This window comes from Lathamus discolor, chromosome 1 (assembly GCF_037157495.1).
Source record: "Lathamus discolor isolate bLatDis1 chromosome 1, bLatDis1.hap1, whole genome shotgun sequence".
Taxonomy (NCBI): domain Eukaryota; kingdom Metazoa; phylum Chordata; class Aves; order Psittaciformes; family Psittacidae; genus Lathamus; species Lathamus discolor.
In genome coordinates, this window is record NC_088884.1 from 123163977 (window position 1) to 123189153 (window position 25177).

Genomic DNA, 25177 nt, shown 5'->3' on the forward strand with positions numbered 1-25177 from the left:
CTGATTCATCTTGGACCACTGAACAGCAGCAATTTGAAACTTGTGTACAGCACTTGTTTGCCACAAAAACCAAAAATCTATACAACCTTCTCACCTGTTTTAAAATCTTCATGCAGTGTAAGGGTTTCCATTGTAGTTAATCAGAGCCACTTCCACGAATACTAGAGAAATGCAGTTGCAGGACCGCCCCTTTGGACAGGTGGAGGTTGTAGCAGGCCATCTTTGGTTGACAACCTCCTAATTTCACAAGAGACAGTTCTGAATGCAAAGACAACCAAATAGCAATCTAGTACTACCTGCATTCAGGATGTAAATTTAACCAAGGGAGTTCTGAAATGGCTAATCTTCTCCCCCAACAGGTCTGGTAACTTCTTCCTAGAAAGGCTGACTACATACTTTATGTATCTATGGGCATTTCTGCACCAGAAGCTAAGACAAGTTACACTGGCTTCAATTTCCCCATAACATTCAGTTTTATATCTTAAATTAATTGCAAAACATATAACCAGTAAGTTGAATTTCTATAGCTATTGTAGGACACTAAATCTGACAGAGTAATTCAGCTGCTGGACCAAATTCTGATCTAGCTACCCCACCTACTTAGAAAAAAAAACACCAAAACCAAAAACCAAACAAATCAAACAAAAACAACAAACCAACCAAAACAATCCAGCCCCAGTGTTTTAGTTAATATGAAATTGATGAAAAACTTAAAAGTTGGATAACAGGAACTTACACCTTATATAAATAGTGGCACACCTAGCTTAAAATTCAGGTCCCAGGTTTTCAGTTTCCATGCACGTAGATTGCAAAATTTGCAAAAACTGAGAAAAATAGTTCAGCATAGCACTATATAACCACTCTAAAAATATTTAAGTAATGTTCATGTGACATATCCTCACCTACATAAACTCCTAATTTTTTCTTACAAATTAAGATTTCCACCACTACATACCAGTCTCCAAAAATTTTTATTTATCATCTCAGACTTGCAGATCTTAGAAAAATAAACCATTATTTAATATTCAGTAATTTTATCATAGTTTTCTTTTTTGAAGCAGAAAACATATATATATATATATATAAAAAAAAAGTTTCTATTGATGTCTCACAAAGTATCAAATGCTCCATTTGTCTGTTGCAGAAAATCAAAGCATCTCCAAAATAAGGGAATACAGTTTTCGCAACCTGCTCTTCCTCCCTTTAAGCTGCAATGCTCTGTATGGACATTTACAGAAACTTAGTAAGGCCCAAATTGAGGATGGCTATCTGGTGGAGGCGGAGGTGGTGGCGGTGGAGGTGGTAAAAATGGGTATGATGAGTTGTACATATTTGGGCCTGTCCAAATCATATTTGGATTTGAAGGTGGAAGGTGGAATTGATGCATATCATTAACAGAACCAAAAACTGGAGGAGGAAAGGGATACGGTCGAATTGTTGGATTTTCTTTTGTGTGAGGAAACACTGGAGGTTCCGGAGGTATTCTGCTGTCTGAAGAGTATGACTGCGTCACTCTCACTTGTGGTCTCAAAAATGCTGGATGGCCTGATGGAGGAGGAAATCGATCCCTGGAGAACCCTCTGCCACAATACCCCCTTGAATAACTTGTAGTAGGCTGTTGCATTGGTTGATGAAGTCCTTTATTCTCACCTTAAAAACAAAACAAACACACACACACACATTTTTAATGTTACTTTGTAAAGGTTAAGTTTAGTCCTTACAAATCTTTCAAGCTGAAGTCAAGGAAGTTTGCCCAGGAATCTTAAATAATATTGGAAATAACACATAAACAACCAAATAATAATGGCAACTCTACTGTTTAGGAACTCATCTTGATTTTATTTGAGTTATAGAAAGGACAATCCTGAGGGTTGCAAATTCAGTCACTAAAAAAGAAATTTCACTTTCTTCCCCTCCAGGCATTTTTATTTATATTAATGAATTGCAGGAACACTCAAACTGTGAGTATTTTAGAAGCCAAACTGTTGAGTATTTTGGAAGCTTTGGTTTAAGGCCAAGATTTAAAAGCAAGACATTTTAAAACTGAAGATAAATCAGCACTGTGTTGCGCTAAAGTGGTATACAGTTTTCAAACCTGAGTTGGCATTACAGCACAGACACAGGACACAAGAAATTATTCAAATTCAACTTAATAAAATTAACTTTATCAGGAAAAAAGGCAGCCTGTACTTTTAGCCAATCAGCTTTCAGCATTTATCTTTCTAACATGAATTTTTCCCTGTACAGGTCACTATAGGCATATATTTTAAGGTTCATAACAAATGTACTGCCACTTTACACAAGTACTGTAAGAGTATTAATGGGATAAGTGCTATAAAACTAAGAGCACCAAAGATTAAAAATATTCCAAATAGCTGGTAAGATATTCAAAAGGCTGCAGAATTTAAACTGAAACCAGGGGCTGTAGGAATAGGACAAGGGGTAATGGGTTTAAAAACGGGAAGTTCAGGTTAGATATAGGGAAGAATTTCTTTACTGTAAGGGTGGTGAGGCACTGGAATGGGGTGCCCAGAGAAGTGGTGAATGCTCCATCCCTGGCAGCATCCAAGGCCAGGTTGGACAGTTCCTTTGGTGACATGGTCTAGTGTGAGGCATATCTGCCCATGGCAGGGGGGTTGGAACTAGATGATCTTAAGGTCCTTTCCAATCCTAACCGCTCTATGATTCTATGTTCTCTAAAGGATTTTAGGGCTAGAAGTAAAACGATATTTAAGAACATAACACCACTTGAAAAATCAACAAATTTTAGGAATCTGCGTGGACCTAAACTTTGGCACTATACAACACAGAAATATTTGCGCCTTTAAAAAGCTAAGCCTGGAAAGTTGGCTGGATGCTGGATTTCCTACTCATTTTTATGGTGGATTAGGATTTAAGAGCCCTTTGAGTGAATATTTTTGTTCTTCCTTCTTCTATCAAAAAGACTAACAAGTCGATTTTAATGTACTCAAGAGTTTCATGAAGATGCAAGCAAGCAAAACTCCAGCTGAGGCTGTTTGTGCCTCAATTTGCCAGACATCCTTGCTGTTGAATTGCATAGCCAAACTAAATTGAATGTCAATTTATACCTCGTTATTTCAGAAAAATACAGCAAATCATAATCCATACTCCTCTGACAGACTGAGAAGTTCCCCTCACTGTGTTCTCAGTTACGAAACATAGCTCGGCAACAGCCCCACCAAGCCCCAGGCAAAGACAAGTCTACAATAAGCTGGCAGAATGAGGATACTGTGGAAAACGTGCCATATGCTACGTACGCAGAAACCAGGAGAGAAAATAACCATCAGCAATGAAGGTAAAGTATGGCACAACTCAGATCTTTCCCCTTAAAGGAAAACTGTCAAAACTATAGCACAAAAGCCAGCCCAAGAAAGATCGCAGTTTTCTTTCAAGGGTGCAAGGGAGGAATGTACAGTAGACAGAGTAAAAGGGTTAATTGACTTAACAGATGATGAGAAAAGGGGTTTAGCAGGGTACGTCTAGCAGCTTTACAAAGGAAGAGCAGGAAACTCACAGGAGTCAGTCCAAGAAATTCAGTGGGGGGAAGCACTGTGCTGCAGACAGTTGAAGCAACCTGATATGTGACCATTAGAAGAGGAAGAAGGTATGAGAGTCAGCAGTATTTGAAGGGTGTGGAAGGACAAGCATACAACAGGAGCGACCAGTGAGAAGAAAGAGGGATGTGATTTAAATTATTCAACCAAAATGGCAACCAAAAAGAAAAGAAAATATTTTGTCAGTAGATATAAGAGAGGACAGATAGGAAAATTGATTACTGCAAACAGAACAGCTGCAAGCATATACCTGGAACAGATCTGTCAAGAGCAAGAGAAAGGAAGGTGAAGATAACTATGTATATTATGAAAAACTATATGTAGTTTAATAAAACTACTGTAGGATTGTTTATCTAACAATTGTGTTCGGTAAACAGAGGTTCTCAGTAGGCTACACAAGTAACAGTTATTTTAAAGAAGCATTTATATGCCATGGGTGAGGAAGAACTTCATTTTCAGAGGAATAAATTCTGTTAAGACTTGTGTCTTGTGTCTTCTCCCTAACTGAAAGAAACCAAAAGGTTTCCAAATATTGCACATGGTTTACATCTATCATCTCCCTGCACTCAAAGGATTAATCTGAACTTGGGCCCCCATAACCCCTGCAATAAGCAAGATCTAAATTCCAAAATATGGCATCTGTTTTCCTCCCTGTGTCAGCCAATACTGCTGCAAGAGGCTCTGAATCTCCTCTAAGTATCCTGTTCCTATACTACTTCCCTTTCACAATTTAATGGAAAAAACAAAAAGAACAAAACAAGCAAATAAAACAAAAAACCCACACAAACAAACAAAAAACCCCCAAACAAAACTCAACAAAAACAAAATCCAAACCCAAACATTTTCCTTTAACAAAAAAAACTAAAGGAATGTAGTCACAAATTCATGAATATTGAAAAACACAGAAATACCGATTAACTGTATGAAAGCTCCATCACTAAGATAAGTATCACTGTGTATTTCAAGCTCAGTTTAATAGATAAAAATTCTCATATAGTATTCACTCACTTGATGCATTTGTTTCCGATCTAAGTTTCTTCCTCCCTTGACCCTGAGGCTTCTTTTTCTTCTGCTTTGCCTCTCTTTCTTTTTCATCATCACTGAAATCCAAGGCCTGGTTAAAAAAATTAAGACAAGGGGAGAGAAAGGGACAGGTGGTGAAACAAAGCCATATAACGACTGCAGAGAACTTCAGCTCTAGCAATAAATCATTATTTAGGAAACAATCTATGCTGCAGTGAGCTTACAGGAAGGAATATTAAAGCTGCACTTTCCTACTTCGCATTCAAAGAGCCAAAGTACGTTCAGCTGACTTCTCAACACAATAAATGTATTAACGCTCCACAAATTTTTCATAATTATACAATAGTCAGTTATTCCTTCTAATTAAAAAAAAAAAAAAAAGCAATATTCAAGTATCAAACACAAATTTTTGATTGCCTATACGTTAGTGAGAAAAAAATTGGACATCTGAGAGAGATGGCTAGTTATCGCTAAGAAAAAGCTTTTGAAGGCCAAACTGCAGAGTAGATGAATTAAAACATGGATTTTTAGAATAAGTCAAAAAAATTTTGGTAACCAATACTTAGAACGGTGAAACTGCATTAAAAAAATATCTAGTCTAAAATTGTCACTACATTGGAAATTCCTGTAGTATATTTAATAACACTGTTCCTATTAAAAAAGCAATAGCGATGTTACGTAAAAGAAATTTTCAACTTTGGAGAATGTTGTTATTCACAATAGATTTAATGTCACTGCAAGATTTTCTTACTGTTACACAGGTTTGCTACCTTTCGAATCCTAGCTTACATTTAAAATGAGGAAAGTTGTTAGTAAAAGGAAATAGATCTGTCAGCATTAATTAGGTCCCTGAAAAATAGCTTGCTCATATGACTTAAAGGGGTCACCCTCCCATTCCCAATTCTGAATGGAGGGGGTTTGCTGCTTACTGGTGTATCTGTATAGTACATACAGAGCAAGGATCTCAAAACCCTTGCACTGAAGCAGTGCTAAAAAAGAGCGAGCGTCTGCGTGGTTCTGGGTTGCCGGCTGGGCTTAAACCACAACAGCCACACAAAGTTAATTCTGAAACACAACCTCTTCTATATAACCCAATTACAATTTTACTCAAAAAAAAAAAAAAAAAAGCCACAAGGCATACAAGATGATACATGCCATGAAGTAAAACATTTCACTAACTCCTGCTTTTTCTAAGGACTTTGCAATAAGCCATCCTCCAGTAAAACAGAAATAAAATCAACAGGTATCTTCTGTTGTTAGCTAATTTCTACGTAACTTTCCATAAAAAACACTTCACAGAGAAATTTGCAGTTATCTGCTTCTGGTAGCATTTCAGCACACAGATCACATCCTGTGATCCCAAAGACAAGGGCAGAAGACATCATATCACCAAGTCTCCAGTTAAACTGGGCTAATTACAAGCCTGTCAGAAATTAAACACTTCCCATCTGCCTTAAAGGAGGAAAAATAAAAGGGCTAGCATGGATTGATTTAACTTTCACAAACAAATAAAGCTTCACAATATCACAAAAAGAACTGACTCCATCAACTGCATGCAGTTTAACATGCGAGCTGGCCAGAAAAGTTATAGAATCAGCTGCCAGCTGAGGGCATTAAAAAAAAAGCCTGGCTGTAAGAGACAATTTCAAGCATCAGTAGCATAAAATTTCACCTGCACCCTTGTCAACAACTATTACCTTCACAGCAAAAGCTACTTTGTAACAGCTCACCAGCTGTCACAGTTTGGATATCTTAGTGTAAACTCTAACTGCTAGAACTATCCAAAGATTATTCTAATTAAGGATCACAAGTTGTTAAATGTGTTGTTTTTTCCAAAACAGAGTACGGATGTATCACAAACAGCAGACACAGAAACAAAAGTGCCAAACAGCAATCAGGTTTACCAACCCCTGCCATCACCGATTTTGTTTAAGCTTCCTTCAGCCTTATAGCAAAGCTGGACTAAATGACTGCTGTAGGTACCTTTCAACTGAAATAGTCTAGTCTATCCTAAAACTTGTTTAGAACACAAAAACAAAAAACAAAAAAGAAACAAAAACACACCACCCCAACCCCCCTCCCCCCCAAACAAACACAAAAAAGAAACCCCAACAAAACCCAAACCAAGCCAAAAAAACCCCCACAAAACATAAACCAGAAACCAAGCACCAAAAAAACCCACACAGACAGATCTCTTTAGGAGACTATGGTAAACAGAAGGCTTCCAGAAACCTCAGCTATTTTGGGTAAGATAGGCTTAAAGTAGAAATTGCAAGGAAAAGTGGTTCAAGTGTTGAGTCAGAAAACAAACCTCATGAAAACACTTCAATACAACTACCAGCCTTGTGATTTTTATTGAAGAAGAGAATAGTTATGAAAAGCATAGTTAGAGTGCAGTTGAAGAGCACTGGTCAGGAAGCTTGGATTTCACTGAAGAAATCTTTACAGATCCTAGAGCAATGATCTCAGTGGTCATCAGAAGATCTCACTTTTACATGAGCCTTTGTATGGAAGAAGCTGTCCTAGGAAACCACACTCAGAAGCCATTCAAAGAATGCAAGAGAAGTTGTCAAGTCAATCTAGCAGAGCAGACAGCTTAAACACCCAAGTAATACTATTTGCAGAGTACTAGCAGGCCTTTGAAGACAAACAATTGCTTGTAGCGAGATAAAAGACAAAGCTGCAGTCAAAAGAACAGCAAGGACAAAATTTCACTAGCAGAAGCAAAAGTATTAGGCAAGATAAAGAAGCCCTTCAAAGTTGAACATTCAGGTTGCCAAACACGTCCTCAAAGGACCAGAGGAACTGACAGTAAGGATATACATTTTCCCAATTGCAAAAAGCAAGTAGAAAAAGGCAGGTAGTACTCTCTACACTGATTGTGAGACCTCCAAGAAAAGCATGACCGTCTTTTCAATCAAGAGGTACATTCAACTCTTACCTGCATAAGAAAAATAACCTTACTAATTAGTTACTCTGCACAGAAATTTTTCTACATATTATCTTGTGTAATCAAAAAGAATAAACAATAAAAAACCCCAATCCTACAGTTACCTCAGGTGGTGGCTCTTGGTCATTCTTCCAGGATGCATCTGAACCTTTTTCCCTAAAGGGAAAAAAACAAACCACAAATTAGACAATCAAGAAGAATGGAGATGGTGTAAGGAAGTTACAGAACATGTCTTTGAGTCATGTTGTAGCAATATTCCAAGTCAGAAATAACTTGCAAGAACTGTACTGTAGCAAATAGGGTAACACTTTCTTCAAAGTCTCAGATCTCCTGCACCAGGACCTGCCTGTTTCTAAGAGACGTTCGTTTTTAGTGTCATTTCTAAGTGAGTACTAAAATACGTATCAACTTAAGACTTCACTATGTATGTCACTTGAAAAAACTTCAATGTTCAGTGAAAAGAAAAATTCAGTGAAAAATGTTCAGTGAAGACTGAACATTTAGCATAGCTTATATTAAGCTTAGGTCAACATTCTCTCAACACAGCCTATTGAATATAAATTGCTTTGAACCTGAATTGAGGTTGTTCACTGCAACTTTCTTATGCTAACTGCTGACTACAGTCACAAGCTTTCTCATTCTTTTGGTTTCAGAACACATCTTCAGTTAAAAAGGACAATGGAGTAGGAATAGTCTAGTAGGACAGAGGCATTAAGTATAACTATAGCAAATGAATTCAGAATCAAAAAACCTCTAAGCTTGGCTTTCAATTCCATTAGGACAGTATTAGCTAGATAAAAAGGTTTTATCTTCTATTTTGTTGTAAATATAAAATTAAAAAGAAAGGTAAACACATTTAAGGAAGAAAAAACTCAATTACCCTGCATGACAAGCACCAAAACTAATTCAAAGTGGTTTCATTTATTTGACCCATCACTAAGATCTTTCCTAAAAATCAAGTAAATTTTTTAACATGAATTTGTGGAACAAATTTAAATTATGCTTTTAAAATTCTGTGGAACATTTTTCCACACCACTTGCAAATTTAATATGTTTTGGTCTGAAATGTTAAGACAGAATCCTCGCCTATGCAAACAAACTATATAAAATAATGCAATACTAAAAATTCCTACTTGCAACTGAACCATAGAGTTTAAGACATCGTCTTCAGTGTGACATGTCGTCAATCTGCTCTAACAACCAAGGGTTTTTTTATGTATTCATCAGGTCAGCAACAGTCAAGCAGCAATAGCTACACCAAAGTACAGGAACCATCAGTAGCCTGGTCCTAAGAGGTACTTAGTCAAAGGGTGCCCATGAGAATGCTGGCAAGTCATCTGGAGGTACTTTGTGCCTCAACCCAACCAAAAAACTGAAGCTCAATCTCCACACACCACTAGAAAACCATAAAGACACACCACTTTTGTGATTATGTGCAAATCATATTAGCAAGCAAGCCATTTTAAAGTTCAATCAGAGGAAAACATTACAGAGAGGAAAGGAATACGAGGGCTCTGTATCAGTAATTTCTCAGCTGCAGAAAACCCTCAACCAACGCAAAGATGGAAAATAACACCTTAACACCCTTTTTTATCATTATTATTTTGAACCAAATTCTTTGTTTGTCCCTCTCATCTTGTTATTTTGGTGCATTACATGCCTGCCAGAAATACCACATGTAAGGAACTCTTGAGACCTGTGGTCATTAGGCAATATATAGTACTACTGACTGCAAAAATTTAAACCTTTTAAGTTCTTCAGGCAGCTTATCTCATTCTCCCAAGTCAGCCTTCCCCATTTCAGCAAAATACAAAACACCTTTCATGCTACAAGATACTTCATAAACTTCTGCAAAGCACAAAATAGTAATTCTTTGATTTCTGATCTAAAATACTGTAAGATCTGGATATCTAACAAAAGGCACCTTGGAGGAATCACGAAAACACATGAGCTTCTTTAGAATTACTTTGTGTTTCTGGCAATACAACACAAACATTTTTATTTCTTTTTCCAAAAAATTATTTTGCATTCAAGTTTTACACTACATTACTATTTATTTTGTTATAGAGCGTAAGACTTAGAGCACTGCAACTTTGTACAATGCAAGCAGACGGCATTCCAGATTTCAGAAAATGCTTCAAAGTTAAGGTTTCTTTCAGATCTTAATCCTGATTCCTTTCTTTTTTGAAGTACCATCACAATCTGGTCTGCACAGAGCCAAAGTAATAAAAAGCAGAGAATAAAAACCATTTGCCATCAAATTTGCAATATGGTACGGTCCAAAAGGCTTCGTGTGAAGCACTGACCAAAGCTTGATTTTTCTACTATCCATGGCATTTTGGTTTCTTTATATTGACATTACAGCACAGGTCAGAAATCAAAATTCTTTATTCTTTTCCAGTGACATCTACTTTGTGAAAAGGCAGCTTTGAGAAACAGCACCACTGCCTCACAAAACCTTAATAAATTTTACTGACAAAACTCAGAAGTAAAATATTGTTTCTGTGAAATGTAACAAGTCAAATTATTCAGAAATTATTGTTTACATCAGATTTCACATGTATTCACACTGCTCATTTTAACTCGGGACAAGAAACAATGCCTGATGCACTGTTCAACTATGTTAAGTCATGGAAGTTTGCAACGTGTTTAATTTTGTACCACATGTGATAGTGAAGTACTACCAAAAGACAAGTAGTTCCCAAAACTACTTGCAAAGCACATAAAAGAACTAAAGCATGAATCTGGTATCTCAGATGCTGAGTATGACAGTTACTGATGTAGCGAGCAGATGATTAAAGTCTCTGCAGTTACTGCGCTAAGCAACAAAGTTTAATGGCACCAATCAAAGACCAGCTGGCATCAAAATGCTACAGAAAAACAAACAAGCAGCAGGGTGAGAAAGTGATCTATTTTGGTCTTGACTGAAAGGAAGACTTCTGCTTCCACAGAAATGGGAAAGGAACATCCCTCCCCCCCAAAACAAAACAAGAAAACCAAAAACCCACAAAAAAAAACACCAAACAACAAAGCAACAAAAAACACCTGCAGCCCTGGCTACAGGTACACATAGCTAAAGAAAAACTTACTCAGTATGAGTACTGACAAAGTTGCAATTAATGCAAACACCAATATTATTTGCTATAGTCAGAAAAAAATTTGCAAGTCAGATGAGAACTAATCCTAATAAAACAGAGAATAAGTCACTTGTATGACTGAAGTTTTTCAACCTATGGGTATTTCAGACCATTATTCATTAATAATTAGAATACTAATGTCGAGCAGTCATTTGTTATGCTTTATTTATTTATCTGTATCTTTGAATACATTTCCTTGCAAACAGCAACAAGTCCTATTCATACATGCCACCTTCCTCAGGCAGACTGGGAGACGCACTGCTGGGATGCTCCTGAGTATCTTACTACTTTGGCACTTGAATCTTCTTTCCCCCATCCCTCATTTACAGCAGGTAATTTTCATACAGAATTGTTATAGTCCAACTGTACAATAAATTTATTTATAATTAAATTTCAGTTCTGGCCTTGTAACATGAAATAAAATTAGTAAATAAATACAAACTTGTTCAGAATTTAAACAAGTTTACTTAAGTTATGAAACTAAACAAGAATCTGAAGAACAACACAGCTTTCAAAACCATTGTGTTTTTATGTATGTGTGACCATAGGGGAGGGATTTATCAATGATATTTAGGTAACGAAGCAACATGAAAAGAAAGAACACTTAAGATACAGAATTGAGTAAGAAGCCACTAAAGTTTAGCAATTATAACACTTTAAAAACTTGTAATTTACAGCTATTCTGAACTGTTCTGAAAGGCAAAACAGTACAACCTTTTTATTACAACACAAATGAGTATTTAAAAGTTTTAGTGTCAAGCTTAGTCCTACAGTTTCTCACTCAAGGCTAAACTTTAATCCAGTATTTTAACTATATCCAAAATGCATTACAACCATATTAGAAGTCATACTCACTGTTTAAGTTTCTCTGCAAATATATACTGGGTGAAGTCCTCTACTGATGGAGCAAAATACATGCTATCTTGCACATTAATACCTTTTGCTTTGATATGCTCGGATGTGTTAAACCTTAACACATAAAAAGGATGTAAAACAGGACCAAATATCTCAAATATCTGAAACACAAACAAAAGTAAAAGGTTTAAATAAACTACCAGCAGTAGATAGTTAATTTCATTGTAGATACCCATGAAGCTTTAACATCCTTTGCTTTAAGAAGTGTAATATATTTGCAAAATGTAGCAAATAAAGTTACTTTCATGTTTTAGTTTTATTGTTTGACAGTGTATTTCCCCAGTTGTTTAAAGTTATAATGTGGGAAAGTTCTCACATGCTGATGTTGCCATTACCCACCCAATCGCACTGCTTTCACTGTGTGCTTCCTCTACTGTAGTAAGCTTTCCTTTCGTCAAATCTTTTTCTCTACTACGCTTTCAAATCTCTTACACTGAGAACAATCTCCCGCTCATTAATTCTTCAAAGTTCATCTTTATGAGATGCCTTTATGTCAGTTTCCCTCTCTGTTCCCCAGTTCTGTAGAGAACAGAGAATTCTGAGATTTTGTACAGAACATCTGTAATTTCAGGCTTTTTGTTTCACTCACATCTAGCGTTCAAAGATATTATAGTAGTAACCATTCTAGATGACAGCTTTCTCTCCCAGTAAACATACAAAACTGAATGAAACATCCCTCTCAGCAAACACCTTAGTTATACTTGCATAAAACAAACACTGGCTTTAAACTGGAGCAGAAGAGCTTAGATACATAAATATTCCCCATCTTTCCTGAAACTTGACTCTAATTTCTCCAATCTTTGCTCCCATCTCCTGGCAATAAAAGAGCACAGCCATAATACAGCTGAAAGCAACCTCTCCTTCTCCAAAAGCACTCTCATGAGCTGAAACTCATCACATATTGTAATTCCATAAGGATGGAATTCTTTCTTGAGATTAAAGAAACCCCAGATGATTATAGCAAGAGTCAAAAGCACAAAGAAAAAATGACATATCAGAACACATCTTTAATTTAGTTGACTTCAACACTACTTGTTGGAACATTAAAAAATACAAAATTAAAAGTATTAGAATAACAGATTTTTTGCTTTATACACACCTTTCCTGCTACTTGCCGATCTTCTTTAAATATTATGCTTTCCTCATTTACAGGAGGTAGGCCTCTCAGTGATTCAATTATTACTAAGATGGGAAAAAAAAATCAATTAGAAGTTTGTTTCAACATCAGCATGTAGTTAACTGCAAAGAAACATAAATCATGCCATTATTTGTCTACTAAAGTTCATAGATATCCTAAAAGGACACAGAACCATGTTCCTCCTCCATTAAATACATGATTTGATATACAGGCTACTTCGGTTTTAGGTCTTCCAGGTTCACACGCAAAAAGAGCTTATTCTTCACTGAAATTATCAGAGTAGTTTACTCTTCTTTGGTAGTAGTTCACATTTCTTGCTTTAGTCTACAGAAATACTGAACCTTTAAATTCAGCAGGAATTATATTTAAAAGCTGTCAATACAGTGGCCTAGCAGCATTGCACTCAACAATTCCAACTCCGAAGGTAATATTTTCTACATCTAAAACCAACAGAATGCTCAATTAAGCATTCTCAATGCCTCTCCATCAGCAAATAAAGTCACTCAAGCACTTAGTGTCACTCAGACTCCGAAAAAACTAACAAGATTATCATTGCTAAACTTACATAACAGGATTTAAAGCAACAAACACTTCAGCAAGCTGAAACTCAAACTTTGCTACTATTTAAGTCTGCAAAAGACATGCCAAGCAAGGCTGTGACAATGACACAGGCTTAACAGCTCACTGAATTTCAAAAGATTAGGGAAATCAGTTTATTTTGTGTCTACCTATAAGATAAAACGCAGTGAAAGAACCCAATGTGTTGCTTAACCTTCATTAAAATACCTTCACAAAAAAAAAACAAAAAAAAAAACAAAAAAAAACACAGAAGCCCAAACCAGAACACTACAACAACAACAAAAAAACACCACCAACAACAAGAAACCAAAATACAACACTCCAAACCAAAATCTTCTGAAAAATGTCATGCCAGTCACAGGAAACTCAGGAGAAGCACTATCACCTACAGCCTATTTGAATTCTCCTACCTCAACCCATTCAAAATCCTCAGATTCTGCTCTTCCACAGCACAAAGTTCAGTCCCAGGGCAGGTTTCTCATATACACCAAAGCTGAGCTGCTTGTTGTCTAGACTACAACCCACACAGTAATTCCCCCCCCCCGTCCCCTTCTCTAAGTACCCTGAAGCAACACATTGCAAAGTTGTGTTAAATTCTGATACATTGAGCAGAAGTCCACAGAAAAGGCTACCATCTTGGTTTTAACTAGTGGGAAGCAAACATGAACCTATACTATCCCAGCCTTAAATCCACCTCATAGTATCAAATACCCAACTTACAGGTATCACATGCTGCAGAATGATAAACCTGGAAGCTTGCTACAGAGAACAGCAGAGATTTCCAAAAAGTTAAAGGGACAGAAAGTATTCAGAATGCTGATAGTTGTGCTAAAACAATATCTGTGGTTTCCAAATGAGACCTCAACTCCCCTCATACTAGATACAAACATGGCATACACAGGTACCAGTTTAGTTCAAAAATGAAAAAACAACCCACAGTTAACTGGCAGAGTCCCCCACACAGCCATAAATCTATTGAAATTGAGGACACTCAGATACCTGTTTCCAGAATGACTGAAAATAAAGGAAAACACATAGAAAGAGCAAGTCATAAAGTAAGACAGTAAAAACAGAAAAATAACACAGGTATCTTGCAGGGTTTTTTTAGACAGTTACTTTGAAAGCAGTTCAAGAACACTTGAAATAACCTTAAATACAAACACACTATGCAAGATTTTCAGCTTCAGCAAAACTTTGATTCCCCATATCAAAAACTGAGGTCTCAGGTAGATCTGAAAAGACCCTTAAGCAGCTAAGCTTACATCCTGTAAACAGCTAAGCTTACATCCATTGTATCTCTCAATCTCAATCATGTTAGTCATGCTGTCCTATGACTGCTGACACTGGCAGCTTGCATTTGGTCAAGGTGCCAATAGTGGGTTGAATATATATATATAAAATAAATAAAGAAAGAACCACCTGCACTGCTAAACAAACAAGTCTTTTTCCTGTCCTCATATATTAACAAGCAAACACTTGGCACTGCATTGCACTGCATCTGTGCATTCAGTTATATACCTCCTTAAAATATACATGTGCAACTGCAAGATTTTCTTGTAACAGCAAATGTTCAATCTTATTGTTGTCAGAATTAATACAAAGATCATAATAGGTGAAGAAAGTCTTTTTTATAAAAAAAAAAAGAGAACATCAAAATCACATACAAGCATGCGCATAACTGTAGTATCTTAATTTTTAGAAGATGTAAGCCAGCTAATAGGGCATTCAATGCAGATGTCATTTAGTAGTCTGAACTGTCGTTCAGCAACCTGCTACCCCCCAAAATAGAACGACACTATGAGGGAACAGTTAAGTACACAATTCATGCAGAGATATACAGAAATTATTTTAATTAAAACCAGAGCAAACTTATATTGTCTACCTAGCTGCTCAATGATGCTGGAAACTGTCCCAAAGAGCTTCAGTTCAACATCATCAGGCAGAACTATTGTTAAGTCTTCAACAGGAGGCAGGTCCTGAAAAATATTAAATCAATGTTCAGAATATAATCTCATCACACTAAGACATTCATCACTTTGGCACTGCATAAATTTGACAATCAGAAAAACCTCCTAGAACTTTGAAGATTTAATAAAAACATCTAGTTTGATTTGTCTCTTTCAGAATAATTCCAAATGAATTCATCTTGAGGGAAAATCACTTTTGAAGACACCTTTTCTATTGAGATGCTACTTTATATAATTCCATTGCAACTAAAGACAGAAGCCAACTTCAACTGGAGAAAACCAAAAACTGATAGACATTCTGTTATCAATTTAATCTTTTTCCTGAAAGTTTAGCATCAAAACGTGCTATCAAAGGCTGATTAACACCGAGCTCATTATCTACCTCCTGTTTACCTATAAACTAAAATTTCTCTGTATATATACTGCTGTGAATTCAAAATAGAATACAAAGGTAAGGACAACTAGAGTAAGAATTATCTTCAAATTCAACATCTTCTGAATTTGAAGGTACTGTCCAAATCTTAGGACTGAACTGCTTTTAAAGGCCACCTCCAGAAAAAAAATCCCTCTCCAATAGATGAATCTTATCCTGCCTTACCAAAACATCACCTGATAATCTTCACTCTCAACAAAAGTGCTGGTCAAAGGCTTCTAGAGCAACTTAGAGACCAAACAGAGGCCAAGACTTTCCCAGATCGAAAAGACTGAATTTACATCTTGACTTTAATTCTAACAGAAACACCACACTCTTCTGCAAGACAGCAAGGTTTTCAACATTAAACCAAACTTCACTGTTAAGACAACAGAGTCATAGATGCCAGAGCAATTCAAATGCCCCAGGCTAGAACGGAGAAAGCTAACATTTTGATCAGAAATCTCAAACTCATAAACTGTACCATTTGTCATACTATATACAGTACCTGCCAATCCTACACTTCAAGGCAGGTTTCTAAAATAGTTCCACTAACTCTCCTTCACACATGTAGCTTTCCCCACCCCTCCAAGTACATATTCCAGTTATATACCTTAATCTTTTATTTTATCTTTGACCCATGCTTTAGCAATTTACCTATTATTGGGGACTTTTGGGTAAAAGACTTGTTATAATGTTTCATTTTTAACAGATACGTTTACATTTCTTAATTTTATTCCCTCCTATTTATGTAAGAATCTACAACTTTTTGAAGAGACCAATTCTATTACTGTAGAACAGCTTAGTACAAGATACACTAAGTAATATGGCTGCTGGAAATTTGGTTTTTATTAACTATCACTGGCCAAAAGCCATAGCTTTACAGAAATTAATCAGGCCAGAACTTGAAAGACAGATATTTTGTAAACATTTGGAGTTCAAGCTAGTAAGCTAATCAGACAAAAGAGCAGACTGATAGATCACTTTCAGACTAAGAGATTAGTTTCATTTAAATAAATATTTGAGATAAAATGAAAATAAAATCTGAAAAGTATATCTATTTGAGTAAGGATTTTTTTTTAAATGTTCAATATTGGAAAAAAAAAAGTTGTCATAGAAGCACTTTTAACAGCTCTGATATTAACCATACTTCAAAACAAAGTACACGTAAGCAGGAATTGCTCTCATGTTTTACTCCTTCAAGAACACGTTCTGTGTGTTTCTCAATCTTTGATTAATTTCAGGAATAAAAGGATATCTTAAGAGTTTTTTTTTTTTACTCCAAGTGTTTCTAGAGCAACAGTTTAAGAATTAACATACTCCCATCTCCTGTTGTTGCTATTACTAAGTAATTGCCTCAGCCTTTCCAGACAGTTATCTAGGATTTCATTACAAACTCTTACAGAGCACTGAAGCTAAGGTATATGTATGGAAATGATTCTGCTCTTCAGAGGTTTTTTTCTCTACCTCTCTAATCATTTCCTGTACCCTTCGCTGGACTCATTTCTCACGCCAGTTAAGCACTTTTAATGATGGGGAGAGATCTACAGATTAATAGATAAACACTTACTGTTAAAGTAAATTGATATTAAGAGTGTTATATTGTAATATGGCTTTTATTTGTAAGCCATTAGAAATGATGCATCGCTAATAATGTTAGCAGATTATTATTAAAACTCATTCCTTTAAGCCTCTTAATTTTGAGATAATCGGGAATAACGGCAGCAATATTTAATGAGCATGTTATTTATGAGAACCAAAACCAAAAAGACTGTATATTGATGCAAATTAAGGTTCTGATCTGCAATACATAAAATAGTCCTGTAACAAAACTGCAGAATAAAATAAACAGTAACTACTTCTATGACCACTTCAATAATTTTGCTTAACTTCGCGGAGGCAATGCAACTTTTACGTGTGGGAGGCTTAATACAACAACTGGAATTTTTACCTCTAGGCTATACATATTTGAAATACGTCTGTAAGACACATCAGACCTTCAAGTCTCTCACATAGAGAAAGGATGAAAGCCGGCAATATGCAAATAACAAATCATGTACTAAAACATCCATATACACATATGAACCTAAAATGAAACACAGTAAACCATAGAATGGTCTTAATATACTAAAAAATAAGACATTTTAAGTTATCTGTGCTATACCTGAAGTAGTATGAAAATGTCCATTCAATCACTAGATATTGCAATGTCTTAAAAATATACCAAATATTTTAAGTTGGGTTATTAGAATAACACATTGTACTTACATCAATAGGCAACTCATCTTTTGTTTTAATACAGTAAGATCTGTTATCCTTCTCATTTGGATGATCATCTTCATCAGACACTGATGAAGGTGAAAATGAAGAAGTAGTTGATGAACTATCTGAATCCGTATCACTGAATAAAACAAACACAGGAGTTTGAGTATAGACAAAGAGTGACCAGATCATACATTAACCAAAGGTATTTGAGTAATCTTTTCCGAACCTACAAGCCCCTGGACAAGATCGTAAAAAAAAAAAAAAAACCAACAACAAAAAAAACACCACCCTCAGACAAGTAGTAGCATTTGTTCTGAACTGCTGAAGCTGTTCATCACTGGCGGTGTTCAAGGCCAGGTTGGATGAAGCCTTGTGTTGGATGGTTTAGTGAGAGGTGTCCCTGTCCATGGCAGGGGGGTTGGAACTAGATGATCTTGAGGTCCTTTCCAACCTTAACCATTCTATGATTCTATGATTCTATAAGCTAACAATTGCAACGGATTCTTTGGGTTCCTGCTGTTCCACTGTTGAATGGTGCATGGGGCATGAGAGCAGTCACCTCCAAGTTCACGTACTCTGGTTTCTACAACTGGCTGCCACATGCAAGAATCCAGCACCACCATCCTCTGCCAGACATACATGACAGTCACAGTCTGGGACATATATTTTACTGGTTTGCAAATGAAATGAGACATTAGAGTCATAGGATGATCACTTCAGTACAGTACCCTAGGTAAGCACTGCCAAAACTTCCAATCTTATGCACCACTAAAAATTCCCAGCATTGAACATCACTTGACATAATTGAGCATAAAAAAATATTTCAAATACATTAAACTACCTTCTATAGCTTAGTCACTCTTTTTGTACAATCGCAAGAGTAGTACAAAGCCAAGTGAAAGTCAAGAAAATATTTATTCCAAGCAATGCACCTAGCAATACGAAGGTTAAAAAAAGAATTAAAAAAAAAATCTAACTTTGGCAGATAAAAAGAAGACCAGATTTGTAACTCATGGCCTGCCTGAAATCCCCATGTCCATATTCACACAGATTAGTAATTTAGTACCTTTCACCGGCACTTGCATAAGAGATATTTATTGTCTTAGATTCTTAATATTTGAAGTAAAGAGCACAGTAAGAACTCAGTCCTTACTCACATCAACATGTTTCTTTTAACAAGTCTTCAAGGCTTTTCTTCAAAAGTTGGGGAAAAAAGTTAACATATGGAGTAGTTGATCATGGTGAGTGATTTAGTCTGCTGATGACACCAAGCTGTGTGGTTCGGTTGATATGCTGGAGGGAAGGAATGCCATCCAGAGGGCCCCTGACACACTTGTGAGGTGGGCTGATGCCAACCTTAAAGATGTTTAACCACACCAAGTGCAAGGTCCTACACCTGGGTCAGAACAATCCCAGGCACAGCTACAGACTGGGCAGAGATTCAGAGCAGCCCTGCAGAGAAGGACTTGGGGGTGCTGGTTGATGAGAAAATGAAATGTGCGCTCGCAGCCCAGAAAACCAACTGTATCCTGGGCTGCATCAAAAGGAGCGTGACCAGCAGATCGAAGGAGGTGATCCTTCCCCTCTACTCTGCTCTTGCGAGACCTCACCTGGAGTATTGTGTGCAGTTCTGGTGTCTTCAACATAAAAAGGACATAGAACTTCTGGAAGAAGTCCAGAGGAGGGCCACGAGGATGCTCAGGGGGCTGGAGCACCTCCCATAAGAAGATAGGCTGAGAAAGTTGGTGCTGTTCAGCCTGGAGAAGAGAAGGCTGCGTGGAGACCTCATAGCAGCCTTCCAGTATCTGAAGGGGGCCTACAAGGATGCTGGAGAGGGACTCTTCACTAAGGACTGTAGTGATAGGACAAGGGGTAACGGGTTAAAACTTAAACAGGAGAAGTTTAGATTGGATGTAAGGAAGAAGTTCTTTACTGTAAGGGTGGTGAGGTACTGGAATGGGTTGCCTAGGGAAGTTGTGAATGCCTCATTCCCGGCGGTGTTCAAGGCCAGGCTGGACACAGCCTTGGGTGAGATGGTTTACTGTGAGGTGTCCTTGCAAGGGGATTGGAACTAGATAATCTTAAGGTCCTTTCCAACCCTAACGAACCTATGATTCTGTGAAAAAACACTACAAACCTTATATAAAAATACACTGAGGCAAGGTGTCCTGGGTTCAACTGTGACTTATTTTTCTCCTTAGTTGCTGGTGAGTGCTGTGTTTTCAACTTCAGTCTGAGAACAATACTGATAACACACCACTGTTTTAGTTGTTGCTGGATAGTGCTTACCCTGATCAAGGATTTTTCAGTCTCCCATGCTCTACCAGTGAGGAGGGACACAAGATTGTGTTGTATTATGCACCACTTGTGTTTAATGTTTTCTCTTCCTTTTCCCCTTTTAGTTTTGTATTCTCTCCCCTTGTTATTTCCCTTATCATTATTGGTGGTAGCAGTAGTGGTTTTGTGTTATACTTTAGTTACTAGACTGTTCTTGTCTCAGCCTGTGGGATTTACATTCTTTCAATCTCTTCCTCATCCCTCCAGAGCAGGGGGAAAAAAGGGGGTGGACTGAGCGAGTGGAGGTATAGGTCTGAGTTACAGGCTGGGTTTAAACCATAATGCAAGGAAACTTTTGTAAAATTGCATTGTTTCTTCCTTACCTGCTCCAGCCATTAACAAAGCAGCATTTAGAAACAAAGTGATAAACAAAATACATAAAATCTTCCCTTCTAGATATTTTGGTATTACATTGTCTCCTTAACAAGAAAACGAATGACCTTCAGCTACCTGCTGATTTTTCAACCCCAGCAAATGTTGAGGGGAAACACAACAAGTAAGAGCACCTCTTCAAATAAACCTGTAAAAAAAGCCAAATACAGATTGCTTGGAAAAAAAGAAAAATAATAAAAAAATCAACATAGCAGAAAAACAAAAACAGTCAGACTACCAGAGATCTATCAGTGAAGGGGGAAAACTGAAAAAAAAAAAAAGCCTGAGATGAATGTAGACAGCAAGCCAAAGCTATCAAAACTTCATCTTTAATATTAATCTCAACATTAGCACAACAGATTTTGATAGTGAGAAAGACTACAGGTGAAGCCCCTGCCACAGGTCAGGAATTTCACTTTCTATCACTTCATGATGCTCTAGGAAAACTTTGAGCTGAGCAAAAAAGTATTTCCATAGTAAAGATCTAACCCATGAACTGTTAATGATGCTCAGTCTTGTCTTTTTGAGAGGAAATCCTCACATTCATTTCAACTTCCACTAATTAGAAGGAGCACATACCTATCTTCCTGCAATGGCCCAAAAAGAAAACACAAAACTTACTGAAGCTGGCAAAGGGTGCAGTCTTACAAGACCAAAACAGAGGCCACACCTAACCAAAGTTACTGTGGTGGGCTGACCCTGGGTGGATGCCAGGTGCCCACCAAAGCCTCCCCATCACTCCCTCCTCAGTTAGACAGGGAAGAGAATAAAGGGTTCATGGGTCAAGGCAAGGACAGGGAGATATCACTCACTAATTACCATCATGAACAGACTCAACTTGACAAATTAGTGTCATTACCAATCAAATTAGAATACGACAATGAGAAATAAAACCAAATCCTAAAAACACTTCCCCAGACCATTCTCTTCTTCCCAAGCTCAACTTCACTCCCAAATTCTCCACCTCCTACCCACCAGCAGCACAAAGCAACAGGGAACAGGGGCTTTGGTCACTTCATCGGACATTGTGGCTGCCGCTCCTTTCTCCTCAGAGGGAGGACTCCTCATACGTTTCTCCTGCTCCAACATGGGGTCCCTCCTAGGAGAGGCAGTCCTCCACAAACTTCTCCAACACGAGTCCTTATCACAGGCTGCAGCTCTTCACAAATTGCTCCCGCATGTCACCTCCCACAGGGTCATAAGTCCCACCAGCAAACCTGCTCCAGCATGTGCTTGTCTCTCCATGGGGTCACAGGTCCTGCCAGGACCCTGCTGAGCGCAGGCTTCCCACAATGCCACAGCCTCCTTTGGGGCACATCCCCCTGCTTTCGAGTGGAGTCCTCCATGGGCTGCAGGTGGACATCTGCTCCACTGTGGACCTCCATGGGCTGCAGGGGCACAGTCTGCCTCACCATGGTCTTCACCACAGGCTGCAGGAGAATTTCTGCTCTGGTGCCTCAACACCCTTCCTTCTTCACTGACCTTGGTGTCTGCAGAGCTGTTTCTCTCACATATTCTCACTCCTCTCTCACGCTGCAATTGCTCCTACCCAATAACTTTTACCTCTTCTTAAATATGTTACACCAGAGGTGCTATCATTGTTGCTGATGTGCTTAGTCTTGACCAGCAAAGGGTCTGTCTTGGAGCTGGCTGGCACTGGCTTTATTGGACATGTGGGAAGTTTAAAGCAGCTTCTCACAGAAGTCACCTCTCTAGCCTGTCCTGCTACCAAAGCCCATGCACACAAACCCAATAGTTACTGCATAACCAACTATACAGAACACAGAAGTACAAATACAAGCAGAAGACAGAAACTTACGGGTTTCAGAAACATCCAAGTTAAGAAAAAACTTTCCTAAAGAGATGCCAAATCTGTGCACAAGATCTTCAGACTCTTCACTTTGACTCCTACGTTATTTTTTTTCCTTTTTCAGCAGGAATACTACAGGTTTCTTGCCACAAGTGATGCAGGAGCTCTCTGTGAAGACCATGCCAAACACAACACTCAAACGGCCCATGCTGGTCCAGCCAATCATGATGCTCTACAGGCCACCACCGCCAAACTCATGTTCACATATAATCCTATACCCTTACAGTCACTGTTTCTGGAGGCTTATTAATTCAACAACAAAACCCCAGTGGAAATGCCATCTTTAATAGGAAAGAGAAAGCCACAGAGGGTGAAACTTTGGGGAGGGGGAAGGAGGCGGACTCGGACAGGCCGCTCTTAAGCGAAGCGCGGAGCCATAGAACCGGGCTCACCCCGGGCCTCCACACACGGCCGCTTCAGAAGAGAGAGACCCGCAGAGAACGATACGCCCGCCTCGCCCCCGTCCTAAACCCACCTGTCCGAGTCTGACGAGGAGACGGCGGCAGGAGGCCCGCTGGAGCTCGCAGGCGGCAGCGAGCAGAGCGCTCCCTCAGCTGGAGGCGGCGGAGCCTGATCCTCCCCACCGCCCTCCCGGGGACTGGGAGGGCTCGGCGCGCCCTCGGCGCCGTCCGGCCGCGGCCCGGCGGTGCTGGGCTCAAACGCCAGGCTCTCCAACTGCGACACCACCTCCAGCGGCGCCTCCATGCCGCCACACGCCACACACAGACCCACCCACGGCCACACGCTACTTCCGGCTTCTCCGGGCACCCCCCCCCCAGCGGACCCGGGGTCTTCCGGGCCAGGTGAAGAGCGCATGCGGGGTGGGTCGGACCCTGAAGCGGCGGGATAGTTCTGGGCCCTGCGGCCGGAGGAGGGTAGTAAGGGGAGGTGCAGAGTGCTCGTTTGATGTTTCTTTAGTCTCCGCTTTCGGCTGAGCTAATCCCTTCTATTAAAAACGTGCGTAGGGTGACAGTAAAGAGTTCGTAATTTTTCAAGTCCTGTTTACTTCAGTCTTTATGTTACGTAAATTTGATTAATAAATTAAATTGAACACAGGTTTTGGTTTTATGAGGCTTTGTAGAGGTTGGGGCTACTGCTGAGGACCTGATGGATGGATTATTTTTGGTATTTTGTAAATACACAAACAACACACAGAAGATTCGTGTAATTTAAAAAAAAACCCAAAACAAAAGTTAAGAAAAGCTACCTAATACCAAATTGCTATAGTAATTCCTAATCCTGCCATAGTAACCCTATAATAATACCTATCTGCAAAACCTAAGGGCATTATTAGGATCACCTAACCACTCACCACAACATAAATGTCCATGAGACCAATGTCATGAGGTACCTGGGGTACTGCGCTCGGCTCTGGGGCCCCCAGCACAAGAAGGATGTGGAGCTGTTGGAGCGAGGCCAAAGGAGGGCCACAAAAATGCTCTGAGGGCTGGAACAGCTCTCCTGTGAAGACAGATTGAGACAGTTGGGCTTGTTCAGCCTGGAGAAGGGAAGGCTCTGGGGAGGCCCTAGAGCAGCTGCCAGTGCCTAAAGGGGGCCTACAAGAAATCCACAGAAGGACATTTTACAAGGGTGTGTAGTGACAGGACAAGAGGGAATGGCTTTAAACTGAAAGAGGGAAATTTAGATTAGGCATTAGGAAGAGATTGTTTACTGGGAAGGTGGTGAGGCACTGGCACAGGTTGCCCAGAGAAGCTGTGGCTGCCCCATCCCTGGAAGTGTCCAAGGCCAGGTTGGATGGGGCTTTGAGCAACCTGGTCTAGTGGGAGGTGTCCCTGCCCGTGGCAAGGGGGTTGAACCTAGATGATCTTTAAGGTCCCTTCCAACCCAAACCATTCGATGAGTCTATGAATTCCCCTGCCATCCCCTAGTCTCTGTTTGTTTGAGGACTTAAAGCTCTTCCCTATGGCAGTAGGTTAAAAGAAAAAAACACAAGTTTTCTCTTGAACAGAGTTTATCCATGGGAAAACAAAAAAAGACTTGCAAAAGACAAGCAGATCAGATCACTGTGACTGTGAGCCTACGAACAAGCCCCTTTAACCCATACTCCAAACTGTAACCTGACAGCTGTGCTCCAGTGTATTCCTGATCACTGTATCACTGTGTATTCCTGACCATCACAGAGCTTCATCATGCTGTCCTTTGAACTGCCTTCCAAATGAGAAGCTAAGGCTATCTTCCCTTCCAGGCAAGAGGCTGAGTGGCAGCATACTATACAGGTCTGAGGGGAAACACTATAAATAAATACATGAAAAGTTACTTGTGGAAATGGTGAGAGTGACAGAGGTCTGGGACTTGAATATCTGGTGGGAGCAGAGGAGGTGATGATACATTTTCTGTGTAATAAACTTCCCCTCCAGTTCTGAGACAACTGCATGCCCACAGCTCAAAGAGCACCCAAAACATTTATTTCTTCTCTAGAATGTCTGGGCTGTGTTGAAAAAAAAACATCACAAGGGTGCTTCACGCTGTTGTGTGTACCCCAAGGTACCCCACACAAGCTGAAGGAAGCATCTGACAGGAGAAGATATCTTTCGCTGGTAGTTCCCCTCTTCATTTGCATGACAACACAGCAGATGCAACCAGCAGAATTTACTCAGTAGGAAAACTAAACATATA

The 25177-nt window shown here is 38.9% G+C and overlaps 1 protein-coding gene across 1 annotated transcript; it reads right to left on the reverse strand.

The window, feature by feature from the left end:
• Positions 1 to 952: 952 nt before the first annotated feature.
• Positions 953 to 23371, reverse strand: NAF1 (nuclear assembly factor 1 ribonucleoprotein). The gene is made up of 8 exons (XM_065693830.1): positions 23016 to 23371; positions 17965 to 18097; positions 15200 to 15293; positions 12700 to 12782; positions 11541 to 11701; positions 7653 to 7704; positions 4584 to 4689; positions 953 to 1650 (listed from the first exon to the last, which is right to left on the reverse strand). Exons 1-8 carry the CDS (start codon positions 23354 to 23356, stop codon positions 1241 to 1243), a joined length of 1380 nt encoding a protein of 459 aa, XP_065549902.1. The 5' UTR covers positions 23357 to 23371; the 3' UTR covers positions 953 to 1240.
• Positions 23372 to 25177: the final 1806 nt, after the last annotated feature.

Bases quoted from the DNA above. Each gene is read 5' to 3' on its own strand.
- NAF1 (XM_065693830.1), bottom strand. From the start codon at position 23,356: ATGCGCTCTTCACCTGGCCCGGAAGACCCCGGGTCCGCTGGGGGGGGG. The intron at 12,783-15,199 runs GTAGACAATATA...TTCCCATCTTAG, and splicing joins CAGCATCATTGAGCAGCTAG to TAATAATTGAATCACTGAGA. The intron at 11,702-12,699 runs GTGTGTATAAAG...TTTGTGTTTCAG, and splicing joins ATCGGCAAGTAGCAGGAAAG to ATATTTGAGATATTTGGTCC.